This window comes from Camellia sinensis, chromosome 11, assembly GCF_055761805.1.
Source record: "Camellia sinensis isolate YWXY chromosome 11, ASM5576180v1, whole genome shotgun sequence".
Taxonomy (NCBI): domain Eukaryota; kingdom Viridiplantae; phylum Streptophyta; class Magnoliopsida; order Ericales; family Theaceae; genus Camellia; species Camellia sinensis.
The window spans coordinates 38,704,530-38,724,925 of NC_138971.1; the positions used below are offsets into that span (position 1 = coordinate 38,704,530).

Genomic DNA, 20,396 nt, shown 5'->3' on the forward strand with positions numbered 1-20,396 from the left:
GAAGGTAAATTACTTTTTGGGAAAAATTGACTTTGCAGTTTTTTTTTTTTTTTTTTTTTTTAATTTTCCAAAAGGAAGAATTGTATTTCATAATAGTTAGGTAGACTAGACTTTGCCAAACCTAAGGTGTCTAGTCAGGCTCTAAGGTATAAATTTTGAAATCTTTAAGTTGCCTTTGATTTATTTTTCAAAATTTAATTTAATTTTTAAATTACTATTTAAATGAAATAAGTTAATTAAATAGTTTTTTAAAATTATTTTCAAAACTTCTCTCTTATCTTTTTTTTTTTATATTATTATTATTATTATTATTATTATTATTATTTAATCAATCAATCACTTTTTCTTTCTCATCTTTCCTTTCACATTTTATATATCAATTAATCAAAACAAAAAAAAAAGATTTACAAATCATCCTAAAATTATTTTTAAAACTCATAACTAAACAAAATTTTTCTTTTCAAATAATGATTCAAAAACTCAAAATACAACTCTATATTCAAATCGTAATTTTAAAACTAAACCAAACTGACCTTAGATTCTACTTTTTTGAGGGTCAGTCACTCGAGCAATAACACAAATAATTGATTGGACAAACCTTTTAAGCCTCCTCTGTTTGGGAAGTGAGTTGGCTTTTTAACTTTTTTGGCTATTTTAGCCTGGGCCAAAAAGTTTGGTTTGGAAATGGCTTTTTGAATTTTTTTTTATTTTTTTGTAAGAGAAAAGTGTAATGATTATGAGTTGGATGTGATGCTTTGTTTGTTGTGGCTAAAATAACTTATTTTGTCTTTTGTGACTATTTTAGGCACAAACTAACTTGTCAAACATCTCCTAAGTCTGGGAAAATTGTAACGAGTATCAAGGGGTGTTTTGGGAAGTTGGTAAAAAGCTGACTTTTGGCTTTTTACCAAACTTTTTGACTTTTTAGAAAATGATTTGGAAAGTTGGTAAAAAGCTAAGTTTTGACTTTTTTTGTTAATATTTATTTATGATGTCAAATCAAAATAAAATGACCAAAATATCCTTGCCAAACTTTGAAATTCTACACAATTTGTTAACCTATAAGGTATTTACGTAATTTGACACGGTAGCTTTTTTATCACATCCCAAATGCAACAATTACTTTTTTAGTTGGGTGAGCTTTTTTCTGCAGCAACAAAAACGCAAGCGTTTTTGTCTCTTCCCAAAATGGCACCATGAGTGTGGGTTTGAATCCCCGTCTGTGTGCAAATCTACGACTTACCGTTATATAGTTGAATGGATTTAAATATCGACATGTGTGTGAATCTGAGACTTACTACTATATGGATGAGTGAGTTCAAATCTCCGCTTGTATGTAAATTTGTGACTTACCGTTGTATGATTTACTAATCATGTTATGTAATATTACCTAAAAGTGACCTCTAGAGTCTCAGTTACAATTCCCTGTGGGTTTTTTTTCTTTTTTTTTTCTTTTTTTTTTATTTAAGGTGGACTTTGCCCTTTTCAAATTATCAAATTTGAAACTATTAATTTAAATAACTCTTTAAATTATTAATTTATTTTGTTTTATTTTATTTTAAATCATTAAATCATTAATATATTTGATAGAATATCTATCATAAGTGATTAATTCAAGATAAAAATCATATAGGCCTCGTTTGGCATAACCTATATAATCTATCTTTTTATCTTTTTTTCATCACATCACTTCTTTACTTTTCTGAACATTTTTTCGTAAAAAGACAAAAAGTACACTTTTTTAGGACACCCCAAACCAACCCATATATGAATCAAAAGTTATGCTAAATTAAATTTGGCTCAAATTTTTTTCATAATGAAGAGACTTGAATGTTTACTCAAAATTTTCAAGACTATCGGCCTATTTTGGGAAGTGGGTTAAAAGCCACTTCTTAACTTTTAATCTACTTCTCTCTCTCACACAAAAAGTAAAAAAAATAACTTTTGACCATCTTTCCAAAACACCCCAAGTAACTCTTAAACTTATCACTATGTCATTAGTGAAAATATTTATTTAAATTTGAAAAATGTTTGGGAGTTCTAAACTATGAACTCTAAAGAAGCTCTAGGAGGTGGGCCCCACCCATTAATGTGATATTTTGGCCTTAGTTTTTTTTTTTTTTCAATTTTTCACCTCATTTGTGCTCAATTAGAGCTCCAAAATTAGTGGGATGAATTATTGTTGTTTAAATTTATACTTAAATTTGAATTTATCCATTGTAATAGTTCATATCAAATTAAGTTTTTACTCAAATTTAAAGTAAAATTTTGAGTAAGAGTTAGAGATTACCTAATAAGACAAATATCTTCTCTTCTTTTTGATGGGCTAAAAAAAAAACCACAAATATCTAACTAATTATTTTTTAAATATTCAATAAAACATAAAATATAATCAATTGTAAGAAATTATTGTCTCTACATGCAACTAAATTAATGCTGTGTTTGGTTGGGGGATTTGGAGAGGGATTTGAAAAGAGAAAAGGAAAATGTGTGTGAAACTATGTGAAATATAGGCATGATTTATTCACATTTCACCTATATTTTCCATTTTCCTTTCCAAATTCCTTCCCAAATCCCCCAACCAAACAAAGCATAAGTAAATCATGTGAACACATTTTTTTTGTATATCAGTGCGCGCAATATTTCATCAAAAATATTACTTCTATTGACAATTTGGGATATATTAAATTAATGTAAATAGTTAATATAGTAATTATTTGAATTGATAATTTAAGAATAAAGTGATACAAATATTATAATTTAAATTGAATATTGAATAATTGAAATGTATAATGTCATTCAAAAAAAAAAAAAATTTAAATGTATAACAGTTACTTTGACTTCAACTCCTAATTTGACGGAGTAACTTTTTATTTATAAATTAAAAGTTGATAATTAAAAAATAGATATTAAAACCACAATTATTCTAACTTATTAGAGCATCTTCATCATAATTTTTTAAATTTGGTGTGTTAATTTTTTTTTGAAAGATTAGGTGATAAATGCCAATTCAAATTTGACATGTTGAGTTTATAAATGTCAACTCAACATTTAACATATTGGGCCTCTGTTTGGGAAGTGGGTTGGCTTTTTGGCTTTTTGGCTTTTTTAGTTATTTTAGCTTGGGTTAAAAAGTTTGGTTTGGGAAGGACTTTTTGGCTTTTCGGCTTTTTTGACTTTTTTTGTGAGAGAAGAATGTAATGATTATGGGTTGGATGTGATATTTTGTTTTTTTGGCTAAAATAGCCTATTTTATTTTTTGTGACTAAAATAGTCAAAAAAGCTCCGTTTAACTCTTACCAAACGGAGCCTGAGTGTGATTAATATTTGATATCAAAATATAATTGATAAAGTACCGCATTAAGGCCAAGTTTGGCATGATTAAAAAAAGATAAAAAGTCAAAAAGTCACTATCCTATTTAAGTCACATCATCTTATTTAAGTTACATCACTTCTCTAACACATCACTTCAAACCTAATCCAAACCTAACCCATATTTTATAAAAAGTCAAAAAATACACTTATTTAGTCTTCCCAAACTAGGGCTAAATTTAAAATATCGAATGGAAGTGCTCTTACTAAATATATATATATTTTTAAATTTATTTAAGTCAAGGTAAACACTGTTTCGAATTTCAAAATGTAAAAGTTGTGGATTTTTTGGTCAAACGAACAAAACCCAAAATCTTTTTCTCTCTCTTCATTTGTTTCCTCGGTGCTTTCTAGGAAATGTATGAGAAACCCATCCTACTTTTTTTCACTTTTCCCACTTACTTTCTTTGTTTTTTCCGCCTCAATTTTCCTTTTTTTTTTTTTTTTTTTTTTTTTTTTTTTTGTCGGTTAGTAACTTACACTCCACCTTTCAAAATAATACAATTAGCTTCATATTTTTTAAATAATTATACTGATCTTTTTAATAAGATTAAAATAATTAAAATTAATATAAATGGTGGATATATATTAAAATAAATAATAATAAGTATACATTTTAGTAAAAAATAGATGATTATATTATTTTTTTTATATTTATATAATTAATAAATTATTAATAAAAAATAATTTTTTTATCTATATTAAAACTTTTTAAAAAAATTAATGTAATTATTTTAAAATTGTGAAACTAATTATGCCTCCGTTTGGGAAGTGAGTTGGCTTTTTGACTTTTTGACTTTTTTGGCTATTTTAGCCTGGGCTAAAAAGCTTGGTTTGGGAAGGGCTTTTTTGCTTTTTGGACTTTTTTTGTGAGAGAAGAGTGTAATGATTATGGATTGGATGTGATGTTTTGTGTTTTTGTGTCTAAAATAGCCTATTTTGTCTTTTGTGGCTAAAACAGCCAAAAAAGCCCGGAAAAGCCCTTCCCAAACGGACTCTATGTGGCTTCGTTTGGGAAGTAAGTTGACTTTTTGACTTTTTAACTTTTTTTGTTATTTTAGCCTGGGCTAAAAAACTTAGTTTGGGAAGAACTTTTTGACTTTTTGACTTTTTTTATGAGAGAAAAGTGTAATGATTATGAGTTAGATGTAATATTTTATTTGTTATAACTAAAATAACCTATTTTATTTTTTTATGTCTAAAATAGCTCTAAACCTATTCAAACCCACTTGATAAACCATGCCATATACCCTATATATTTTTTTAATCTCAAAAGTTGAGCGTAATTTACGATTTTTTTTTTTCTTTTGTGTGTGGTGTCACTTTAACAATTTTTTTAACCAATTCCAATGGCTATCTCTCAAGAAATTTCACTGCACATTTTTAATTTGAAAATATATATTTAATAATCTTCTCAATTATATAAAATCATACAAACATTTTTTAAAACAGAAATTCAATATCATTTTACCCTTTACCTTCTAAATATTATAGTCCGCCCACATATTTTGAGTCAAGTTATAATTGAGTCCATTCTTTGAAAACTAATGGACAACCATTACATAATAATAGTATTTATTAATCTCAATACCCTTGCACTTTTATAAAAATTTCACTTTAGTTTCTCTATTTTAACATTTAGCACCTTTATATTTTTATTAAAATTTCACTTTAGTTATTCCGTCAATTTTTGAAATGATATGATTGGACTCAATTGCAACTTGAATTAAAATCTAAAGAATTAATTAGAACAATTAAAAAGTAAAGGGGGAAGGATGGGGGGATGAGATTGAGTTTAAACTATAAGATTGGAAAGTATAATCTGCCTTATTTTTTTAATAAACAAAAGTGATACAATTGTTGGAAAAAATTTAGTTTAAGCCTAATCGACAGTTATTAATCGAGATACTTGAATTAACTGAAAAATCTAGAAATCCTTTAGATGTTGATTTGTGATTATGTATCAATTTTAAGCAATAAAATAATCCCAATCAAACAATCAAGACAAATCGACATAACGATTTTAACGTGGAAAAACCACAATTGGACACCTCCAATTGAGATAAAAAACCACGGGCAACAGCCACAAAACAATTCACTAAGAAGATATAAAGGAATTACACAGGTATACTCTCAATTACCTAGCGAATCCACGCCCGAATTGAACCAACCTCTATGTGTCTCTTCCAACCCCTTTTTGCCTTGGAATTGTCTTGACGATGAGCCACTCCGGAATCCACCAAAGTTTCAGGCTCGAATTCTTCAAAATCTACCAAAGAACAGCTCTCTCTTTTATATAGAACAAACAAATAATCATTTGATGTATACTCTTTAAACCATGAGTTTGAATACTCAATCAAAACATCAAAGAAAACTAGCAAAAATATCCCCAGATATAAACCTTAGAATCCAAAAGGAAGATCTGGAGAATTTGGTAAAGTTTTGGGAGAAACTAACTACTTATAGAAATCCAAAGTAATCCTAGTTTTGGAAGAAAACCAATTCCTTATAGAAATCCGGATTTTGAAACTCGCTCGAGCGAAACTTCTTTCGCTCGAGCGAGAACCTTAACTCGTGTGATTTCCACTAGTGCCTTCGCTCGAGCCACGAACCCTTCGCTCGAGCGGCCAATGAGCTCTTTCAGGTTTTTGTATAGACGCAATCCTTCGCTCAAGCGAGGACTTCTTCGCTCGAGCGAGGACTTCTTCGCTCGAGTGAGCAAGGGCGGACAGCCAACTTTGAATGCAATTTTACATTTTGCTTCGGGGGCGCTGCCCCTTGACCCCGCCGTGGCATTGCCTTGGACCCACCAAAAGGCGCTGCCCCTCGACCCCCGTGAGCTGACCGGGCAGCTTGATCCCCGTCATAATCAGCGAAGTGGCAATCTTGAAAGTATTAACATCACAAACTTCTCTGTAAGGCACAATTCGGGTTGGATTCGCATCTAAAACTCATATCCTCACTGAAAATACAAGAGCGAATAAAATTACAACTGAAGGGAATTTTGTCAAACGGGGTTGCCAAGAATAAAAACCTAACATTAACTTTCATACACAAAAAAAAAAAAAAAAAAAAACGGACATGTGGTTGAGTTCTATTTCTTAAATAGATTAAGGACTTATCTAGAAGTAATTAAATAAAGAATAAACATGACATAACATAACATGTGTTATTCCAATTAGTTGTCACTTGTTACAAGTTGCATGAACTTAAACAAGAACAAAAAAAGAAAAGAAATGGAGATTAGAAAACGGTAATGTAAGGGATATCAAATTTTTTATCAAATAAATGACCAAATATCTCACATGGGTGTGGGGTCCACAACAAACCCATGTGAGACATTTGATCATTTATTTGGTAGAAAATTTGGAACTTATAGCATTTTTCGTTGGAAAAACTAATATTGATCCACTCCTAAAATTGCTAATACTGATCTACTCCTAATTAGATATCACGAATTGTGAGTGGTTTGAGAGATGTCCTTGGTTGTATCTCTCTTGGCCTATTTATAAGTTCAGCCACATAAGAGAAATAAAGGTAATTAAATCCCATAATTTTCTCAACATGCCATGATTTGTTCAACATCATTTATATCTCATGTTCAGAGTAATCACTTTGCAAATTTGGTGCTTGTTTTAGTCTTGGCTTCTTAATCTCGGCAACTAACTTTCTAATTGTTGCAATGGCTGACTTTGTAGCCCTTCATATGTCATCATGCCATGTCTTTAACACATCTATCACGCCACGTCAGTATGCTTGTCGACATAAATAGTAACACCTTGCTTGTTTTTACTTTTCAAAAAACACTTTTCAGAAAATTCTACTTTCTTATTTTCCGTATTTTTTTGTTTTTACTGAATTTTTAAAATATTTTAAGCAATTTTTTTACTTTTTAGACACACCTAACATAAATACACCTAAAAAGTAAAAAAATTGTAAAAAAAATCTTTTAAAAATTCACTAAATACTAAAAATACAAAAAAATATAAGAATTCAGTACATTTTTTGTATTTTTATGTTTTTATTAATTTTTTAAAATATTTTTTCACAAATTTTTTACTTTTTAGATACATCTAAGTAAGGTGCATCTAAAAAAGTAAAAAAAATGTTTAAAATTTAAAAAATATTCACTAAAAACAAAAAAAACACGAAAACAAAAAAAGTCAGTTTTTAAAAAACTTAATCTAAAAAACTCAAACCAAACACACTGAATAATACTAAGAAATGTGACTAAGGTTATTCTTTAAAAATAGTTTATGGTTCAATTGACAAATCATAATTAATAAGCCACAATTGATAGGAAAATAAAATGCAGTGGCAACAACAATTTTATAATTAAGAAGTGAAATTTATGTTTTATACTGTACAAAAGTTAAGTGCAATTTAGCAAAGGGGTTGAGCATTTCCAATAAAAAGTTTTTGTGTTTTTTTTTTTGGTTGTTTTTTGGTTTGGCAACTCTGCCAAGTGAACTCAATGGAAATATAATTTTTTCGAATATAGATGTTGAGAAAATTAAAATTTATGAAAATATACAAAAAGAAAATAAAAAAATAAAAATAAAAATGACTACACTTGTAGCTAAACAACTAGTCTTGTTGATGTATTTCACATGCAATTTTTTGATATATGAATTTGACAATATATATATATATATATATATATATATATATTAAGGAAAATAGGTTTCTAATGAAAAGATCTTGTGAAACTCAAGATTCTTATACTATTTTTCTAGAATTTTATTTTTTAAAGAATTAAAAAAATCTTCTATTGACTAGTTTTTATTGAATCATTTAAAAAAAAAATAGCAATTAATCCATTTATATTCCATGATTTATGACTTTCAAATGGAAAGTATGCTAATCTATTTCAAAATTCAAATTCGAAATGGGAGATTTTCAAAATATTTTAGAGATAAAAGATCAGTTTCACTCTAATTCAAATTTCTTCATTAGATTTATATTTTACCCAAAGATATTTCACAAAAAATTAAACTTATAAATCTCAAAACCCAACTTCCATGACAATATGAAAATTGGGCAAAAAGATTGGAGAATGAGGAGGAATTTTGCTGAGGAATTAAATAGGTGAGCTGACCAATTATGCAAGATTTTGTGCGTCTTATATGAAAAGAAACACATGTTTGAAATCTCATATTGTGTTTTTTTGCTCTCTTTTTTCTTATGCAAATTTTTTTTCTTTGTTTTAGTTTTAGTTTATTTGGTGTATTTTAATTTTCTTTTCTTCGTAATCTAAGGTAGTTGTTAAAATTATAATAATGTAATAGATACGGTTGTGCTTCCAAAACCTATTGTTTATTTTTAAAAAAATTTACAAGTGTACTGTACAGAAAAAAAAGTAACAGAGACAATGAAAGGCTAAAATACCAACATAAAGAGTGATGTTTTGTGATGCAATTGGAGTTCACACACACACACACACACATATATATATATATATATATTTGAGAAAAAATTTAGCAATGGAGAAGAGTATATTTGGAATACATTCACAAGTTTGAAGGAACTTTTGTTCAATCCCACTTTGTTTTTATCATATTTTTTCTTCAATTATATTAATTTATGTATTCTATTTTGTTGTAATATGTAAAGATGATACTCGATCTAAATCCAAATATAACTATACTTAATTATGTAACTCTATAATATTTTTGCTTACATTTTTATTTTTTTATTTGACATCTTCATGGGTTTAAATTTATTTTTTTGCATATATGTAATGAGTATACTAATTAAGTAGGTTTTTAAATGATAGGTTTCTCTTTTGCAGTAAAAAAATCCTCTAAACAAAGGAGCATTTCAAGCAAATGGATCTCAAATTCTATAATAAATATACAAATAAATTACTTTGTTTTCAACTCATAATAATCGTTATATATATAATGAAAACCAATTGTAGATAGGGTCTTTTGGAGAAGAACAAAAAACTCAAGCTACATATTTTTTACTTAATTATTATTTAAAAATTAATGTCAATTATGCTATTGAATGTCATGTAATTTTTAAACAGATTAAATTCAATATGTGAATACTTCAATGAGAGTTTGATTAATTTCTTATAAACAAAATTATCATTCAACTATGTTGAGTTGAAATTATAAACACATTACATATTTATAATCAAAATTTTAATACTTTGTGGAGAAGTGGTTTGGAAATACTCCTGAATTCAGTTAGATGTCTCTGATCCTTTGATCGTTACCTGAAAAGAGACGAACACTCCGATCGGGGTGCCGAAATTAGAATTCGACGGACAAGTCAGTATCATCTCTAGTTTACTTTTATTTCAAGTTATGTTATCTATTCTCACATACCTCTTTTTGGTTGACGTTCCTCTTTTATACTAGCTCTGGGCCCAAGGGTCGAGCCTACTCTTAATCTCGCACATGGTTGCTTACTTTGCTTTCCTGTTGTGTGTTGGTCCTTGGTCACGACCGTATTGGCTTACTTTTAATCTCGCACATTCGTACATTCGACCTTATGAGCCCCTGGTCACGGCCGAATTTATCAAAACTTTGGCTTTCTTTGATTAACATTATTCGGCCTCCACAATTGCCCCCCGAACATTTGACTAACTCCAATTAGTCAGCATGTTTGGCTTTATGGATGGGAAGTCAAAAATACGACGCTTGCACTTTTTCCAATACCGAAGCGTCAGAATGACCACGGTTTAGAAATCATTATAACTTCCTGCCCCTTCGTACGCGCTGCTCATTTAATGCGATATGAAACCGCACTGTCCTTTCAAATATTTTTTGAATAGGTAAGGCTTTTTGATTGTCTCACAGCACCTCTCCTTCACTTCACGACCTCTGCGATTTCCATCTGCTCCCCACTGTCCTTCTCTCTCTAACCTGTAAGTTCTTTTCTTCTTTGCATTTCTTTCTCATTCCAGCTCCCATTTTCTTGTTTATTTTTAATTTAGCTTATATTTTATTCCGATTCGAATGGCGAAACATTTGAAAGCTCTTCTTTCTGCAGAACATGTCTCCGCCTTTCAACACCATTTTTTGATTCTAGATGACGTCCACCTGTCACTCGTGGCAGACAATCGTAGTTGACATGGAGAGGACTAATGCGAGTAAGATCATCTTTTCCCTCATGTCAATCGCTGAGGACGGAGTCCGTTTTCCCCTTCACCAGTTTCTGAGGGCCGTTCTTCGCTATTAGGGTCTACTCCTTTCACAGCCAAACGTAAACTTTTACAAAATCATTATGGGCATAATAGAATTAAATCGCCGACTTAGGATTAATCTAGGAATCCCTGCTATTCGGCATTGTTATGGCTTGGAGAAATCTTCTGGTCGGCAGGGACGCTACTTTTTCAGGGCCAAGGACACTGATCACCATCTGGTAATTATGTTTGCTAGCTCTGGTAAGTGTGTTGACTATGTCATGGTCGTTGTCTGAGGCAACTAGGAATTCGGCGAATGCGAAGATCGCCTAGCTCCTGTGCCTAGACAAAAAGGCGAACTAGGTGGCCGTCCAGTCCCATTTCTTTGCATATTTGTTATATATTTATTCATTTTAGATTCCATGTACTTATCGTTTCATTTGTGCAGGTAACGATTTGAAGAAAGTACTTTTCTCGGTTGATGACATTGTGCTTGAGCAAGTCAAAACCGCGCTCCAGTTCTTTGGTCGTCCAAACCTCCAAAAGCAAGGACGGCCCACGTGCTATTGCGATACAAACCAATGTACGCTACTTTGTCGACTACAGATCACATTCCGATTCTAAGGGGCAAACAACAGCTTATGACACTCATTTTCCCAAACTTCAAGAGCCTTAAGGACATTGGTCTTGAAGTTTTGGATTCAGAGTAGGTCGCTGAGTAGGTCGCTGAACAAGTCGTTGAATAGTCGAATCAGTCCAACTTGGATGGTTCTGAGGGTCGTCTAGGGGAAGAAGTTGACACGGCTCTTGATTTTGCCTTTGAGGAAGTTGGCTTCAACTTCCCATCCACTTCAGGCTAAGTTGACACATCGTTAGAAGATGATATTTTTACCGACCTAGGAGACCTTCCCGGCACAGATCCTGAGAACATGGCTGGGGAGTCGCTCGAACAGATGGCCAGAAGAAAAAACGCAGAGAAGATGACAGCCCGAAAGAGGGCCAAAGTCGCCAGATCGGAACCCCCACCACCTGTTTCTATTGGGGTTGAGTCTTCTCTGCCTGTCTTTGTTAAGGAAATTGAGCAAATTGTTATGGTCGAATCGGTCATTGAACAATCGGACGACTTGGTGGCCAAACAGAGGAGGGAGAAACGCCCCCGCCAAGATCGAGGTCGACTCTTCTGAAAACTTAACCGATAAACGACCGTGCATAGAAGAGTCGCAAGACTTGGCGGTGTTGTTTATCATACAACCTAGAATAAAGAATGCGCTGGTTGCTTCTGATGCGTTGGCTTTGGAGGACACCACCGTGGCCCTAAGCGTGGCCTCGTCGATTTCTTTGCCGATTGACAAGGTTGCGTTTCGTGCAGAGCCGGATGTGGTGTCAATAGCCCTAGCTGCTCAATCAGTGATATTGGTACGTAATTGACCCTTAAAAATATTTCTTTTCTTTTTATGCCGCCTATCTTACCAATCTTTTGTTTCAGGCGGCGGACAGAATCGCAGAAATCGGCTGCCGTCACTATGACGCCATCGAGCAAATTGGCTTACTTAAAGACGAAATCGAAACTGAAAAGGGTAAGGCTAAAGAGGCGTTGGCCGAATTGGTGGTGGCCTCTCTTAGAGTCGAATCTAAAGCGAGGAAAGTGGAAGAAGAGCGAGCGAGGGCTAGTACTGAGGAAGGGAAGGCCAAATGCTCCGATCTACTCAGGATGGCCGCCGAAGAGAGGGCGAATGTAAGTGACGATGTGCTCAGGTTGGCCAAGGAGGTGATTGCCAAACTAGAGGCTAGCTTAGAGAAATCGAAGAAGGCAAAAGAAATCGCCGACTTCGAGATTTCCAAGGCGTTCGATGTTGGAGAAAACACGGCCTTGGAAAAATATATGGAGGAAGTACCCAAGTTTGAAAATCGGGGCTTCAAACACTGTTGGCTTAAAGCCCTAGTTGCCGCTAATGTGACATTGGAGCAGCCAATTCCATACGAGCAGCTAAAGGTTGAGCCGTTGGAGTCTGACCCTGAAGAATAAGTAGTGTTTATGTAATTTTTCTTTTTGTTTGGTATTTTCTATACGTAGTTTTTGTAGATTTTTGCTTATTTTGTTTAGAAGTCAATTATAGGGCAGTTTTCATGTGTAAAATGACGACTGTTTGTACTCAATTTATTAATGAAAATCACCTTTTTGTCTCTCTTTTGCATGTGCTAATTAATAACTAAGTAGGGCAATGCAACGCAATTCGGCGATAACTTAATTAAAATTAATGGCCAAGACAATGTAAGGAAATGTAGCACAATTCAGCGATGAAATAATTAAAATTAATGGCCAAGACAATGTAAGGCAATGTAGCACAATTCAGCGTTAAATTAATGGCCAACCCATGCAACACTTGGCTATAACATAATCTGCCGAATTAAATATACGACTCAATGCTAAACTTATCTGGCTAAGTGGGGTAATGTATTTTCCCTTCCCATTTGGACATGTCATTCCAAAGCCGAATAAACATATGGCTTGTGCCAATTTGGACATCGTTTAAGAGCTGAATAAAACATACAGCTTGCAACGTAACATTCTGTTGAATAAAATATATGGCTTAATGCTAAACTCGACTGGCCAAGTGGGGTAATGTATTATAATTCATCTATATCATCATATGTCGAGTATATTCGCATATTTGCCCTTGCCCCATTTGGACATGTCGTTCCAAAGCCAAATAAAACATATGGCTTGTGCTAATTTGGACATGTTTCAAACCCTACTACAGATGCGGGGTTAGTTGCGAGGCGCATCGAAAATGCTGCGTTCGTAATTGATGAATGAGGGACCTAGTATTTAAGAGGTCCCAGGCATTGTGGAACAGATCTGGCAGAGACGACGAAAAAGGGAGTCGATAATTTAAGGACGAGCAGAAACTTGACTATTGACGGTGGTCGTGACCATAGATGTCTCACAGATTATTCTTCAATAGTAAAGGAGAAGGAAGAAGTTTGGTTGAGCTGGATGTGAAATGCATCGCGCTTCTGGGGGCGAAGCTCAAAGAACAGGAAACATGACAGCAGAGGGGAGAGAAAGGCGTCGGTCGCCCAGATGTCGGAGTAGGTTGCCCAGAAGAAGTGAAGTAACGAAGTCCCCCAAGGATGGGGTGCAATAACGAGGGGGCGCAAAGGGTTATACTGCTGGTCATACCGCTGTGCGAAATGAGCCGAAGAGACCTTCGTGCCCTTTGAGCTTTTCGATCTTTATTGGGAACAAACCAATGACCGAAGAGGATTCAATAGTTCGTGACCCCAATGTGGAGGTGGAGTTTGCGCGGCAAATATTTCCGCCAGAGGTGCAGCAGTCACTTGTCGGCTGTGGTGATTAGGAAATTTTTAGGGAAGGTATACACGGGTCGATCTAGGGACTTTACAGCGCGTATGAAATTGACATGCACCTGCACGCGGCGAAAAGAGCTCGAGCAAAACGAGGGGCGCATTTGAGATCTGGAGCGCTATGCGGAAAAAGTTGAGAGTGAGCTAAAAAAGGCCAAAGCGGCTAAGGCGCAGTCGGCATGTGCCGCAAATCCGGTTGCAACGGACAGAGTTAACCAGCGTCTGCTGGACCATGTTATGGCCAATAGAGAGATGGCAAACATGTTTGCCAATGAGGCTATAAGGACTCGGGCCTATGAAGAAGGCTTTTTTGATTGCCGAAAAATCAGCATTGAAAGGACTAAGGAAAAATTGGCAGAAGACGTCTGTTGATGCGAGAACCACGGCTTCAAGCACGGTTGGGTTAGGGATTTATGAGCCGCGGGCGTCGATTCGGCATCACCACTATTTTAGAATTACAAGTTTCCCTTTGAAGTTTACAACGTCGAAAAACTCGACGACGAAGAGGATGCCGAGATGGAAAAGACTTAGATATTAAGAAATATATTATTTGTACTTTTGAATCCATCCAACGCTGTGTATTTGTACCGGTGGCGAAATAAATAAATATTTTCTTTTTTCATGTGTTTAATGTTTATATCTACTTCCGAATTCATTTGTTTAAGACAAATAAATAAATATTTGCTTTATTTATTTGCATCGGTGGTGAAAAGCTTACAACGCTATGTATGTTGTTTCATGCCATTCTATTGCCAAATACAAAGGGCGCTCCGAATTCAGAAGCTTATTCGGCCCATACGTGATATCCACGAAGGGAACTCTGAATTCAAAGGCTTATTCGGCCCATTCGTGATATCCACACAGGGCGCTCCGAATTCGGAGTCTTTTTTATTGGCCAATCGTGATATCCACGAAGGGCACTTCGAATTCAGAGGCTTATTCGGCTCATATATGATATGTACGAAGGGCGCTCCAAATTCAGCGTCTTTCTTATTGGCCAATCGTGCTATTCACAAAGGGCGGTCCAAATTCGGAGGCTTATTTGACCCATCGTGATATCCATGAAAGGCGCTCCGAATTCAACGTCTTTCTTATTAGCCAATTGTGATATCCACGAAGGGCACTTCAGATTCGAAGGCAGGCTTATTAGGCCCATACGTGATATCCACGAAGGGTGCTTCGAATTCGGAGTCTTTTTTATTGGCCAATTGTGATATCCACGAAAGGTGCTCTGCATTCGGAGGCTTATTCGGCCCATTCGTGATATCCACGAAGGATGCTCTGAATTCGGAGTCTTTTTATTGGCCAATCGTGATATCTACGAAAGGCCCTCTAAATTTGGAGTTTTTTTATTGGCCAATCGTGATATTTACGACAGGCGCTCCAAATTTAGAGTCTTTCTTATTGGCCAATCGTGATATCCACGAAGGGCGCTCCGGATTCGGAGGCTTATTCGGCCCATACGTGATATACGAAGGGCACTTCGAATTTGAAGTCTTTCTTATTGGCCAATCGTGATATCCACAAAGGGCGCTCCGGACCGGAGGCTTATTCGGCCTATTCGTGATATCCACGAAGGGCGCTCCGAATTTGGAGCCTTTTTTATTGGCCAATCATGATATCCACGAAGGGCACTCTGAATTCGGAGGCTTATTCGAGCCATACATGATATCTACAAAGGGTGCTCCAAATTCAGAATATTTTTTATTGGCCAATCGTGATGTCCACGAAGGGCGCTCCAGATTCAGAGGCTTATTCAGCTCATACGTGATATCCACGAAGGGCGCTTCGAATTCGGAGTCTTTTTTATTGGCCAATCGTGATATCCACGATGGGCGCTTCGAATTCAGAGGCTTATTCGATCTATATGTGATATCCATGAAGGGCGCTCTGAATTCAGAGTCTTTTTTGGCTTTAAACCATTATTAACAAGACGACGATAAAAAGGACATTGCATTGAGGAATTCGTAGATGTGTACACGTTAATATAGCAGCAAAAATTAGCAACAAACTAACATGCTGTACAAGTTGGCTTAATGATAAAATTTACGCAGATGTGTGGAATTCCAAGGGCATGGCAAACTTCTGCCGGCCATGTTTGAAAGTTGATACGCCCCTGTTCCGGCGATTGAATCAATCTGATAAGGGTCGTTCTAGTTGGGGCCTAATTTTTCGCCTGTCAGATTCTTAGTAACAGGAAGCACTTTCTTGAGGACCAATTCTCCAGGTGTATAATGACGTAACCGTACGCACTGGTTATATGATTTAACGAGCTGCTATTGATACTGCGCCATGCACGCAAGGGCACGATCTCGGTGTTCTTCAATCAGAGTCAGGTCTAAGGCCAACATCACGTCATTACGGCCCATGTCAAAAACCTTGGATTTCAATGTGGGTAGGCCGATCTCCAGAGGGATAATTGCCTGGGTTCCAAAGCACAAAGCGAACGATGTTTTCCCAATGGATCGCCTTGGAGTAGTGCAATGAGCCCATAACATACTGGGCAATTCTTCGACCCACCTACCTTTAGCTTTTTCCAACCTTTTCTTGATGCCGTCTAGGATCACTTTATTTGAGGCCTCTGCCAGACCGTTGCTCTGTGGATATGCCAGCGAGGAAAAGTAGGGCCGAATACCATATGTGTTGCATAATTCCCGATAAACGCCACAATCGAATTGGGTGTCGTTGTCTGAAGTAAGTGCTCTCGGCATGCCGAATCGTGTTATGATGTTTTTCCATACAAAATGCTTAACATCAACATCTCGAATATGTGCTAATGCCTCTGTTTTGACCCATTTTGTAAAATAATCTATTGCGACAATCAAGAATCACTTGTTCTCTAGAGCCCATGGTAATGGTCTGATGATATCAAGTCCCCATTGAGCGAATGACCAAGGACTAGTGATAGAGTTTAACTCCTTGGCAGGCAGATGAGTTAAAGGGGAAAACTTCTGGTATTGTTCGCATTTCTTGACATAATTCTCAGCATCTGTTCGCATGGTCGGCCAATAATACCCCTGTATTACTACTTGGTGGGCCAATGAGCGTCCTCTAAAATGGGCATCACAGCTACCTTTATGTATTTCGGCCAAAAGTTCCTCAACTTTATCTGGGTGAACACATTCCAAGTATGGCCTAGAAAGAGATTTTTTGTAAAGTTTTTCTTGCAGATCCAAGTAGTATCGCAGAGCTTTATTTCGCAGTTTGTGGGCTTCTTTCTTATCCATTGGGAGTTGTTCTGAGGAAAAAAATGTAGCAATAGGGTCTATCCAACTTGTTCTTGGTTCAATGATGTTAATCTGAACTGGTTCAGAAGAGGTGATGCTTGGCTTTGTGATGAATCCTACTTTGATTGTTCGTTTGACTTCTGAGTTAATGGAGGAGGCTAGGCAAGCAAGGGCATCTGCATGTGTGTTCTGATCCCAGACTATTTGATTCAATTCGTGGTGGTCGAATTTCGTGAGCAAGGAATTTGTCATTTTTATTTAGGTTGCCATGCGGTCATTTTTAGCTGCATAGTCCCCTTTCAACTGGTTGATGACTATTTTCGAGTCACAGAAAACAAGCAACTGTCGTGGACCAAGGTAAAGTGCGTTACGAAGGTCGGTTAGCAATGCCTCATATTTGGCCTCATTATTTGATGCATCAAAGCCTAGTTTGACCGCTTGCTCGATTATTGCCCCTTCGGGGGTCATAATTACTACGCCTGGCCCACTGCTACGTGGTTGGATGACCCGTCACAGTACATCTTCCAAATGTCTCCAATATATATTCGACAGTTAGGTTTAGGTTGCACTTGATCGGACTTGAAATCGGCATGGCATCCCGTGAATTCGGCTACAAAGTCGGCGAGCACTTGCCCCTTGATGGTAGTTCTAGGCAAAAATTAGATATCATACTGGCCGAGTTCCAAAGCCCATTTCAAAACTCGCCCTGATGCTTCCACGCTATGGAGCGCTGACCGGAAGGGATAGTCCGTTAGTACCTCTATAGTATGCCCTTGAAAGTAATGCATCAGTTTTCTTGCAGCCATCACGAGAGCAAATATGAGCTTTTCCAGTGGTAGATAACGTGTTTCGGTGTCAGCCATTGCCTTGCTTACATAGTAAACTAGTCGTTGCTCCCCGAGTTCTTTCCTTAAAAGTATGGCATTGACCGCCCAGTCGGATACCGCCAGATACAAAATGAGCAGATCGCTTGCCGAGGGGGTTGCCAAGAGTGGTACTGATTGGAGATAAGTTTTCAAGCCGTCCAGAGTAGCCTGGCACTCGGGGGTCCATTCAGAAGCTTTGCCCTGCCGAAGTATGTGAAAGAATTGTCGGCAGCAATCTGTGGAACGGCTGATAAACCTGTTGAGTGCGGCGGCCATTTCCATTAGCTTCTAAACTTCTTTGACCAACCAAGGAGAGGCAAGTTCTAGAATTGTTATGATCTGCCTCGAGTTGGCCTCTATTCCGTGGTGGTTGACAATGTAGCCAAGAAATTTGTCGGATCCGATGCCAAATGCACACTTCGAGGCGTTTAGTTTCATATTGTACTTTCGTAGAATGCTGAATGTCTCTGCCAAATTAGCTAGATAGGCATGCTTTTCCTTGTATTTTACCACCATGTCGTTGATGTATACTTCCATGGTGCGGCTGAGCTGTTCTTTGAACATGGTAATAACCATTTTTTGGTAAGTTACCCCCGCATTCTTCAGCCTGAAAGGCATGACCTTGTAGTAATAGGTTCCTTTTGGGGTGAGGAATGTGGTCTTTTCTTGATCCTCCAAATGCATGGCAATTTGGTGATATCCTCTGTAGGCGTCCAAAAAGCTCATGTGTGGATGATGTGCCATTACATCTACGAGTTGGTCGATTCTGGAGAGGAGAAAACAATCATTGGGACAAGCTTTGTTTAAGTTCGTGAAATCCACACAAACACGCCAAGATCCATTTGTTTTCTTTACAACCACGGTATTGGACAACCATGTAGGGTAGGTTACTTCGCGAATTGCCCCAACATCAAGCAATCGATCAACTTCTTCAACAACGGCCGAAGCATGGTCTGCGGCTGACCGCGTGACTTTCCTAAATGATTGGCTTACATTTTGGATCAACGTTTAAGCGGTGCTAGGCCACAAATGGATCCACCCCCGACATCTCGTATAATGTCCATGTAAACACGTTGAGGTTGCCGAGTAAGAAGGATACAAGCTTGCGTCTATTAACTTCATTCAAGGAAGTGCCAATCATGAAGAACTTGTTAGGATTCCCATTAATTTCGATCCGATCCAAGTCTTCAGTTGCCTTTTCGCTGGGGATTTTCCCAATGTCCTTGAGGCTCTCCCGATCCGGTATTTCAATCAAATTCACTTCCAATTCCTTTGGCCTCTTTGCAGCAGCAACAAGGTAGCATGCCTGTGTCGATTTCTGAGAACCCCAAATTTGTTCAATGCCATACTCAGTTGGAAAGCGAAGTAATTGATGGTAGGTGTTCGGCACAGCTTGTATAGTATGCAACCAAGTTCTTCCTATGATGAGATTGTATGGTGACGAAAGTTTGACAACCAGAAATTCTACATCTACGGATCTGGTGCCTACTTGAACTAGTAGTGTGATCTTACCCAAGGGATACTCGGGGTTAGCGTTGAAGCCGAATAATGGGTAATCGGCTGACAACAAATCCGAGTTAGTGAAGCCGAGTTTAACAAACGTCTTGTAATACATTATTTCTGAAGTGCTTCCTTGATTAATGAGAACACGTTCGACTGTGAATCTGTTCACGCGTAACTCGACAACGAGGGGAACGGCGTGGGGGAGAGTTACTCCAACTAAGTCGGTGTCATCGAAGCTAATCCTCTCAGTTTCATGGGGCAATTTGGCTGGTGTGATTGGATTATGTAGGCTAGGTTGTAACTGAATTGCATGTACCTCGGCTGATGACGGTAGGCTGTATATCATGTGAATTACATCAAGTGGAGGTGAATCCTGTCGTAGGGCTACCATGTTCGATGGATTGTTCTTTCGGACGTGTTGCGCCAGTTGGTTGTCTTGTACCAACTCTTCCAAGTGGTCCTTCAGTGCATAACAACTGTCGGTATCGTGGCCATGGTCCTTATGATATTCGCACCGCTTATCTCTTCTCCTTGTATTAGGAGGCCCCATCATTTTGGACGGCCATTTAAAAAATGGAAGGTGTTGGACTTTTGATAAGATCTTGCTGATCGGCTCTGCCAATTTCATGTACTTCTTGTCCGAACATCTTGTGCGCCTACTATCCACTTGCTATTGTTCATTTGATCGGTGTGAACACTGATTGCTGGAACGGTGCGAATCACGCCTTTTGTCTCGTTTAGCCCGATTCCGCAATTCAGGGCTCCTTGATATCACGACGCTTATCGGCTGAATGAGACCAGATGGAGCTGTCTTAACAGCTTTCTGTCTGGTTTTGACCCGCAGGGCATCATCTTTCACCTTACAATATTCTTCGACTTTCTTCATTAACGCCCAAACTGTTTTGGGGGCAGGTCTAGTCAATG

General features: G+C 36.6%; 2 protein-coding genes across 2 annotated transcripts; both read right to left on the reverse strand.

The window, feature by feature from the left end:
* Positions 1–16,704: 16,704 nt before the first annotated feature.
* LOC145802275 (uncharacterized) lies at positions 16,705–17,355 on the reverse strand. The gene has a single exon (XM_082894961.1). It carries the CDS (start codon positions 17,353–17,355, stop codon positions 16,705–16,707), a length of 651 nt encoding a protein of 216 aa, XP_082751087.1.
* A 1,632-nt stretch (positions 17,356–18,987) lies between these two features.
* On the reverse strand, positions 18,988–20,022 carry LOC114310994 (uncharacterized). The gene has a single exon (XM_082894962.1). The coding sequence runs from the start codon at positions 20,020–20,022 to the stop codon at positions 18,988–18,990; it is 1,035 nt and encodes a 344-aa protein (XP_082751088.1).
* Between the last annotated feature and the right edge of the window lie 374 nt (positions 20,023–20,396).

What these genes read in the sequence shown, in the direction of transcription:
- LOC145802275 (XM_082894961.1), bottom strand. Translation starts at nt 17,355, where the DNA reads ATGACAAATTCCTTGCTCACGAAATTCGACCACCACGAATTGAATCAA.
- LOC114310994 (XM_082894962.1), bottom strand. Translation starts at nt 20,022, where the DNA reads ATGGGGCCTCCTAATACAAGGAGAAGAGATAAGCGGTGCGAATATCAT.